General features: G+C 41.1%; 1 protein-coding gene across 1 annotated transcript in view; it reads left to right on the top strand.

Annotated features, from left to right (window-relative positions):
• Positions 1 to 10000, top strand: part of LOC138044006 (SH3 and PX domain-containing protein 2A-like) — a 19730-nt gene that overhangs the window by 8616 nt on the left and 1114 nt on the right. Inside the window, exons 6-12 of the mRNA XM_068890581.1 lie at positions 226 to 314; positions 478 to 609; positions 813 to 929; positions 3213 to 3330; positions 5281 to 5435; positions 6230 to 6270; positions 8356 to 10000. The exon at positions 8356 to 10000 is cut by the window's right edge and continues 1114 nt beyond it. Of these exons, the coding sequence (XP_068746682.1) occupies positions 226 to 314; positions 478 to 609; positions 813 to 929; positions 3213 to 3330; positions 5281 to 5435; positions 6230 to 6270; positions 8356 to 9930 (2227 nt within the window). The 3' untranslated portion in view covers positions 9931 to 10000. The remainder of the gene's footprint in view (positions 1 to 225; positions 315 to 477; positions 610 to 812; positions 930 to 3212; positions 3331 to 5280; positions 5436 to 6229; positions 6271 to 8355) is intronic.

Raw genomic sequence — 10000 nt, 5'->3', positions numbered from 1 at the left:
CTCCCTATTAAGAATCTCACCCCACAGGCACAGCCAATCAGCAAAAACATCTGTGCCTCGCTATCATGCTTTTCCCCACGCTTTCCCGCGCCCGCCAACTCGGCTGTATGCATTTTTTTGCCTTATCTTTTAGCTGATGGATTTGACTGTCAACAACGTCGTGACTTTGGATTGACATTCTGTGGTTGTACGTTGTTTACGCTGTTTTTAATCATTGATTCGTAGGAAGCGGGCACGATTCAAGAAAAGAAGCAAAAGCAGCTTTACAAAGTCTATGAAAGGAAGGCTACAAAAATTTGGGAGAACAAGAGTGTGTGAGTAAAAAGTGAAGAATGTTAACAAAGAAAAGCGAAAATGCATTAAGGAACAACCTACTCAAAGAATGCATTAAAAGCAAGCATGAGATGGTCTCCATCACCGAGCAGTCTGTCAATATTCTTTGCTCAATAATCTACTAACCTCGTTTTTGTTTTCCAGACGGTATCAACATCAGTTCGCCAATTGTGTTGGAACACTTTGTTGTTATGGACGACTACAAAAAGCAAGCCAAGACCGATATTAATTTGAAAAAAGGGACAGTGGTGGATGTTATTGAAAAGAGGCAATGTGGTATGAAAAACTGTTTTATGGAAAACTTGACGGTTAGAAACGCGCAAGTGTCGTTTGTTTAAACTCCCACTTGAAAAGAATATGTGGTTGGCTTTTCGCAGCCACCATCTAAGAAACAGTTAAGAGGTTCCATCAAGCTACAGTAGGTCGGCAGCAGTTTGTTTTTTGTGCAGTTATCAAGCAGTATTTTATCATCTTCATAGGTTGGTGGTTGGTGGATGCCGATGGCGAGGTGGGCTGGGCACCAGCTCTGTTCCTTGAACCGGCGGACGAAATGGCTGAAGAGACGCCAAATGTGCAAACATTTGACATTGGACAAGGTAGGGCTCATCTCTTACAGCAAATCTCCCGGCATTTGAGTTAATTTATTGTATTGAGGTGAATGTGGCTTTATTACGTAAACAAGTAAACTTGTACGAGAGAGAACAGCAAAAAACAAACGATATCTCCTTTCGACTTCCATTGGCAGATACTGTATTCTTATTTTCTCACATAAAAGTTCTTTAATGTAGAAAATGAAAAATCTGAAGAAAGATGTTTGACAAATCAAGTTGCATAAGCAGTCACGATCCGAAGAACCCATTCAATCACGTGATCAAGCACCATGTCCTTAGCCGGAAAGTGGTACTATGATAAAATTTTAAAAAATCACTTCCTTTTTGACTTCAGATTTTGAAAGAATGTTTGCTTATCACCGGCCTGGCAGAATTATGAGCTTTGAGTTTTATCCAATGGCTGTTTAGGTTGAGTGTAAGCCATTCCTCACGTTCAAAACTGACCGACTGGACCTCATAGGGCTGGATCTAGGGAAAAGTGACGTCATTCACTAAATAGCTTAAATTTCAGCGTGTAAAACAGTTTATTATGTATGCAAAACACGAGTTTAAAAATGTGAAAACCTGAAGCTCCCGTGCTGCATATTAATTCAGTCGCGTACGAAGGCATGGCATTCTTAAACTAGTGAGTCTTTGACTTCATCTTCTCCTCTATCCAGATCTCTCAAGTTTTAAAGTTAGTAATGGCGGACCATTAAATAGGAAATCCAGTTAAAATAAACAAATGTCCTTTTGAAAGTAAGGCTTAAAACATTGGTCACTCAGTGTTTAGTGAACATAGTTTTGAAATCCGAAGGAAAAAAAGATTTTATTTTTTGATCATAGTACCACTTTGCATATGTAATAGGACTACATGCTTGTCCAATTTGGAAATAATTGGATGAGAAAAAATCCTCGGAGTGACAAATTCAGGGACTCGGCCTACGGCCTCGTCCACTTTGGTAGTCCTCACAATTGTTCTCATCCAATTATTTCCAAATTGGACAAGCATGTAGTCCTGTTACCTATTAATTATATAGCTACCAAAACCAAAAACGGTTTGTTTTCACTATTAGAGACGATTACTTTAAAAATCTGAGAGAAACCACTGTCCTGGCGCACGAAAGTTTCACTTCTGCTGTCCGTTCCGTGGCTCAACAACGTCGCCTCGGTTCTTTTATTTATCTTGACATTTGATTGGTTCATGCAAAGTATCCAGATTTTTCTCAAATTGGACGGTTTGTTCAAAGTTGAAGTAATCGTTCCGGCAAAAACTATCCAATTTATTTTAAATTTGGACAGTTGGCAAAAATTAGTAAAAATAGATCTGTTGGCAATATTGGATTTTGATTAAAAGACGAAGAGGAAGCTCAAGCACGCGATGGTTTAGAACGACAGACTGCAACCGGAAGTGAACTGTTTTCCTGTTTGACTTGTCTTGACACTAACACATTTACATTGTTATGTATCTTCTCTTTCGGTTTCCGTTCGTGACTCAAGAAAAGTCGCGTGCTTAATTTTAATTACGTTTAGAACATCGACATGACTACTATCTGGTTATTTTGGTAAAGCCAAACAGTAGCCATGAAATTATTTGAATACGCCGTTTTTCGTTGCTCTTGTTCGGCCATTGTTATCGACGATGAACAAAGGACATCACGTTGGGGGATAATGAATACGGTGACAATCCCACTGTAGCGGATTAATGAGACGAGTGAACGTAATACTCTTCCACATCCGGGACAGAGATAGCCACCTGGCTCCAGTTGTTCAAACGATGGATAGCGCTAGCAAAATCGATTGAGTTATCCAGTGATTTATCCGACGGATAGCGCTATCCATCGTTTGAACAACTGGGGACAGGTGATGATTTTGGACTTACGCAGCTCGCGTTTTTTCTAGCTCTAGGCTATTGTGTTCGTTTCTTATCCGAGAACACCTTTGCTGGTTCTGCTTCATCAGACTGATCGGTCTAACGCGAGGGTCTCCCAGGTTTAAGGGTGATTAAGAAGGCACGATTTTTTCTGACGAGCAGTACGTCATTTTTGCTAACGACTTTTCCACCTGTCATGCGCGCACGACCCGTAAACGTCGGTAGCAAGGGTGTCTTAAGTCTGATTTACACGTCGACACGATTTGTGGTGAAGTCGTGGCATAGGCTAGTCATGCAGGGACACACGCGAGTGTCTTAGAAATGTTTACTAACTATTGGGAAAAAAAGTGAGCTATCGGCAGTTTTCCTTACAGTAATGTGAACTCAACGTTGGCTTGCATAATTATTCCTTGCAGGTGAGGTCTACGTCACAAGTAAACGCTATGTGGCAGTTGAAGACGATGAACTCACATTTGACATCGGTGTTAATTTGCAAATATTGGAAAAGAACTTTGACGGATGGTGGAAAGCTTCGTAAGTATAAAAAATTATAGCAAACAAGAAAAATCATATAATTCCAGGGCCTAATTGTTGTAGCAAATCCTGGCTACGTCAGTTAACATCCTTCAAATTTTTATCGGTTTTAATTCGTAAATTTCGCGAACTGTGTGGAATTCTGAACATCGTTGGCTGATAGCCATAGAATAGTGTTTTAACGGGAACAAAGGCACTTGTAGAATCGATACGATCACTACATCCGGGCACGGAATTTTTCGTAAGTAACACAAATGTGGTCATATTGAGCGATGACGTCACGATTCCCGCCTTTTCTCCCGCCTTTTTTGTTTGTCTTAATGCTCAGTATTTGTATCAAGCCTGCTTTTCAATCTCTACCATTGTGTTCATTTATTGTCAAAATAATAAAAAGAAAATTACGCGTTAGCTCGAAGATATAAATTTTATGTTTGATCAGTAAGAACAATAATTCGTTCGTTCGCTGCTTTCACCCGTAAGATTTTGTACTTGGCACTCATATCTTGTCGCCACCCGTGTAATAACCTCTATTTGCACACCAAATATGTCTAATTCGTGTCAATATGCGAACACATTCTTGGCCTCGGCGACCAGAATTCCTCAGAAAAAGGCACTTGCTGACTGTAATAAATTGTAAATTCTTCATATTTCACTGCTTCTGCTTCTTGGGTGCCTTGCACCTCAGACAGCACGTACAATAGGCCATTTCCGAGTTCATGTCTGCCTCCTCTTCAAAGCGAGTCTAAGTGTGAAGTTTTCTTAGGAAAATTAGTTTTCATGTAATATATCAAACAGGTCAACACTAAATTTCCATCCCTCAAACTGACATTGGACATTTCGTAACAATTACACGACGCAATATCCCATGTTAATATTGACAAGCTTACCGCTCTAAAAAGAATGAAAACAGGCAGAATTACAGCTTTAGTTCAACAAGAAATAGCATTTCTAAGCTATGCCGCGCTGATCTACAGTATTTAGGTCCCGTTGAAGACGGCTAACTTTCAATTGTTTTGCTGGGTACTACTATTTCAATACTCTAAAAAATTCGATTTTGCGGGAGGTTGTCTCGTTAGTCTAGTGGATATCGGAACTGCAAGGTGAAGCCATCGATTCGGGTTCAACTCTTTGCCTCGCCTATTGTGAATCTTCTCAGCTTGTTTAAAATCTTTGTTTCGTTGAAGTAGATTTGAAGTCTAAAATAGACTGTATGTCGTATAAGTTGAATAAAAAGGGAAATGTCAGTTTCGTCTTAAAGGAATCAGTATTTTAAGATATATTTGGGATCAAAGTTGGCGAAATTTTATGCTAATTAAGACCACATATCCAAACTTCCTTCACGGTAGTGATTTCTTTTGTTTTTGGCTTATAAATTATTAATGAGTTTGAGAATCATATGTAAAGTAGAACTAATTACCATCACAAAAACTTGGCACTTAGACTCGCTTTGAGGAGGAGGCATACATGAACTCGGAAATGGCCTATTCTTTGCCGGTATATTATTCATACCAGCCTCTGACCGGTACTATTTCGCAAAGGGTTCAGTAGCGCTAACTATGCTACCAGTTACTGCCTTAGACAAGGACAGGAGCCCATCTGGAGCGTGCAACTTCCATACAGCGTTTGTGAAACGGCGTTTTCACAAGTAGGTTTATTTTTAGACTAGCCCTTCCCGCAAATTAGGTCAAAAAACAAAGGCAGTTCCGGTTCGGTGACCCTATGACGTCAGCTTAATTTCTTGTAATTGGGCATCGGGCACCTGTGGGAGTCTTATTAGCCGGAAATTCAATCTAAAAATAACCTTACTTGTGAAAACGCCGTTGCACGCTCCGGATGATGGGCTCCTGACAAGGATTATTTCAATCTTAGGTTTTTCATTCACGTTCAGAGTTATTACTTACCGACGCACCGAATGTCCAATTCTCATTTACTTAACTTCTTTTACCCCAGCTATCTTGGAAGAGAGGGCTGGGTACCAGTCATGCACCTGAGAAAACTGGGAGAAGAAAGACGGAATTCCAGAATGGGAAGAAGAAAGTCAAGACTAATTGGTTCCACGACTCAACTCAGGAGTAACATCGAAGAAGATGATGATATTATTGCAGGTGAGTAGTGCAATCAAATGTCCTCACGAATGGCATAGTTTCTTGGGCTACTGTAAGAAAACTACTCGTCGATTAAAAAGTATGGCTTTGTCCTAATTCATTGAAATACAATACCTCTAACAAATCGACTTTGAAAGCCGTTCTGTATTTACGGACCAGAGTTGATTCCGGTTAAAGGAAACTACTCGTCGATTATTGGTCTTGTCCTGGCTGACGCCGTTCCACCAAACACAGCTCCTTTTCCAGTTTATCAGCGCTTCATACTTCGTTGTTTCTTGTTAGTAAAAAGTATAACAAGGTCGGTCTTTGCCTGGCCCGGCTTTGAAAACGAAGGGGTCACATTTGCTCAGGATGTAATCTGTATTCAGCTGACTGTCTGGGATATTGTTGATAGCAGACCACCAACGTGGACAAATGATTGTCCTGGTCGTTGCCATAAGAGAGCTGAGTTTGTGCTGGATCTTTTCATAAACACAATAAAGTGACTTTTAACCGGAATCAACTCTGGTCCGTAAATACAGAACGGCTTTCGAAGTCGATTTGTTAGAGGTATTGTATTTCAATGAATTAGGACAACGCCATATTTTCAAGTTTAGATTCAGTTCTTTATTATGTTCGGTCCATTATTTTCTTGACTAGTCTAAGGGTACGTCGCAATGGTGGCTCCACGAATCCAAAAATTCAGAGTTGCGGAATGGAGAAAAAAAATTAGAAAGTTGATTTCACTTAAGTCCTGTTACTATATAACTGGGTGAAAACGACAAACTGATAACTGTCTGTTTCTTTTCTGACAGAAACACGCTCATTTAGGACTGTCAATGACTTAAATAATGAGGTGAGTCCATAGCCTTGAATTACAAAATTTCTTTAGTAGTCATGTCGCCTAGAACCCCAAGATTTTTAGCTCCATAGTTATGGCCTCATCCAAGTTGAGAAAAAGTAAATGCCTTTCATTCTAAAGTACTGTTGAAAATATATCTCGAGGCCTTGGGTGTTGTAACAGTAAATAATTTAAAGCCAGCAACAAGGCTCAAAACATGGGATGATCTTTTTCGTCTCCCTGAATTGGTACCTATTCGCAGCAACACAGATAGCCGATAAAATGCGAGCCTTGGATGGCGAAAATTTTTGATTCGTGATTCGTGATACGCATGAGTTGCATCTGCATGCTTACGATAAGGTATTTCGTCATTATGTTTCATGAATATTACCATAAGCAATCCCATGATTTTTTTCTCGTGCAATTTGGCATCAGCCACTCTTAACTTTTTCAAACACTCCACCTTGCCCGTGCCCTCCGGGCGCGGGTGATTTTGTTCGTCTTTGAAAAATTTTTTCATGCTTATTTATTCCAAATTGCGCTCGAAATCATGTGATTACCCAAAAATTTCCCTTCAAAAACTGATACCTCACTATCGGCTATCTGCTTTTCCCATGTTAGAACATACTCAACAAGAATGAGTCGATTTTGACTGGACAAGGGCAGTACAATTTTATGCAAAAGTGAACCCTGTTGTGTCTGAATTATGTTGCTATAGCAACTAAGCGAAAAGTGTTAACTGTTATAAAGGACGGTGCCTACTAATTCAAACGTATTTTTGCGCGGTTTACTTAATAAGCGGGAAAAGCAGATCTTAACAAGTGTTATTGAAATCCAAAAAGAAAATTGGGGTAACCACGCATTTTTCGAAGAGAATTAATCAACAATATTGGTAAAGGCTTTAAAATAACCACGCGAACCGAGCGAAAAATGAAGCCTCGTTTATGTTTACATGAGTTAACCTGGGTTGAGCCTGCGATACAATCGAAACCCAGTACCTGGTTAGCTGTCAACTTAAAAAAAGCTGACCTCAATGAGCTCTAAACTTGAGCCCGTGATATGGTCACGTGACACTGGTTAGCAGATACCTTGATTTGACTGGTGTCAATTGACCTTAACATGGATTTCCAGTATCAAAGGTGTGCGCTTAAAGTAGCGAGATACTGGTCACATTGGCATACATGGAGGGGTGGAAGTACGGACGTACGGTCAATGACGTCATGGCTATAAAACCGAAATTTCTCGCATCGATGGGTATTTCAACTATGGTGCTCCGTGTGAGTGCGCGGAGCTCCGCTATTACCATCTTACTAACCGAGCGCGAGGGCCGTACAAAAACGACCGAGGGCCAATATTCGCTACAAGTCTTTTATTATATGGCATCGTTTCTTTGAGCAATCGGACACTTCTCCGCATGGTGAATTTTCGTAATTTTCGTCTTCCATCAACGAACTTTGAACGGTAATTGTACTGTTGTGATGGAAAATATTTAAAATACTTCCCAGGAGAAACTACTAAAAGCAGCCAATCAGAGTGCTTCATTAAAAGCAGCAAATCAGAGAGCTTTATTTCGCCTGAGAATTGCTTGCCATATAATAAGACAATAATAGATTTCAAATAATTTTCATCGGGAAAGGGACGGCTGATGTAGGACCATATAGGAGGATTCTCTCCCATTCTCTAGGCGGCAATGCCAATGAAGCAATAAGAGCAGTTCAGCAAACAAAGAGGCCAGAGAAAACTCGAAGTAGTTTCGCGCTTTGAGATAAAACTGACATGCAAAATGATCTCAAACAAAACAGCAAATGATAGTAAAACAGAGTAGTCAAATCACTGTGAAGGTTTTTGATGGCAGAGGATCCATCGAGAATTGTATTACTATAAACAAAAGATTGCACGATCTCGTACAAATTGGAATTAGTAAGTACTCGTGATATTTTGAAAGTTCTCAAAATACCACTCGTATTAATTCTTAAACTGATACTCAAGATTATGAGAATTCTCGGCAAATTGAACCTTTTGTTAGGCGACGGACTTTTTGGCAAAACCGACAAACTTGCTAATATCCGTCCTGTAACGTATGACATTTTTTTTTCACAGGAAGAGAACAGATCTTTGCCGAAGAAGAAGAAAAAGGCAAAAGGACATGTGACCATTATGGAACCCGGAGAAATTGACGACGACAGCAGGAAGACCTCAAGGAACGACAAAAAAACTGTTAACGCTATGGTAGAAATGAGCTCAGCATTTCTTCAGTTACAAAAGAAGGAAAAAGGACCAACACCTGAAAGCAGCCCAAGGCCCTCACTAGAGCGGAAAGCCGTCAGCACCGTAGTGAAACCTACCTTCGATCGGGAAGAAACTGCTGAAAACTCTATGAGCTCCAAGGACGATCTGAATATGGTGCGGTCTCAAAGCTTGGATTCAATGCTTCCCAGTAATTCCAACGGGACAAATGCCCCTTTTAGGTCACTTCCCAATGTCCAAGAACAAAATGACGACGAAGAAATAGCAGCGACAGGGGACATTTCCAATAAAACTTCTGTTTCCAGTGAAATATCAAATCACGTGGTGATGGAACGCTCTGACTTAGAAAACGAAAACGTGACAGACAGCGATTCAGGTTCATGCGATATTTCACACGACACGGTTTCACACGCAGAGCTTGTAGAGGCGCTCGACGGTTTCTGCAAACAACCTGTTGGTGTGACAACGCATTTCAAGACATCGTCGAACGAAAGTACACCAAAAACGTCCCCCCCAAAGAGAAGGCCACCCAGGCCCCTCGACTCAACTGACAGTCCCAATCTCGATTCTCCAAAAAGAAGGTCCACATTACCAAACGGAATCAAGACGCATCCTGGAGACGACGTGGACGCGGGTGAGAAACAAAGGCGCAACACATTCCCTCCTTCCAGCGTCGACAGAATGGTCATCCGCCAGGATTCAATTGAGGAGGAGACAGCTAGGGATCTTAATCAGCAAATGAAGGTTTGGAGCTCCAGTGACGACGAATCAGAGTCGGAATGGGAAAAGTCTCACTTAAAACAAAGCAAAACACAGAAGCCTCCTTCGATCGTGGTCGACGAAACAGAAAGGGGGCCTACTCCCGATGGAAATGTTTGCCTGCCCCTAGATGATGGAGTTGCCTCTACAGAAAGTTTTGAAATTGAGGTTAATCTCAGCAATGGCGTGCAGCATTCAGGTGAAGAATATAGACCTGAAATCTACCGTGTAGAAAAGTCGCACGCAGTCGACTCAGAGATGTTTCTTTCGGAAGGTAGCCATGTTAAGGTCTTAGAACAGGCGGAAGCCGGTTGGTCATTCGTACAAAGCGAGGATGGAATAAGGGGATGGACGCGCTCTAGTTTCCTGGTTCTTCCTCGTGGGCGCAGGAAAAATGACACTTTTTCCCAAGCTGAGGAAGAAGACGGTGATGACGAAGGCGATGCAGACGAAGAGAAAGAACTTCCAAGTAAACATCTATCATGTCGTGTGCTTGAGGATTACACAGCGGATCCAGACAACCAAGAAATCGATCTGCACGAAGATGAAATTGTGCGAATACTGCACAAGACTGATAGCGGTTGGTGGTGTGTGCAAAATGAGCAAGGGGATGTTGGATGGGCTCCTTCAACCTTCTTGGAGGATTTGGAGGACGAAGATATCGAGTAATCGTGATACAGAAATATTAACTTTGGGACAGGATGAAGAATCTGTTGAACTTTGGGACGAGGTGAAGACC

The sequence above is a fragment of the Montipora capricornis genome, chromosome 3 (assembly GCF_036669925.1).
Source record: "Montipora capricornis isolate CH-2021 chromosome 3, ASM3666992v2, whole genome shotgun sequence".
NCBI classification, from domain to species: Eukaryota; Metazoa; Cnidaria; class Anthozoa; order Scleractinia; family Acroporidae; genus Montipora; species Montipora capricornis.
This window is presented reverse-complemented; position numbering and strand designations above follow the sequence as displayed.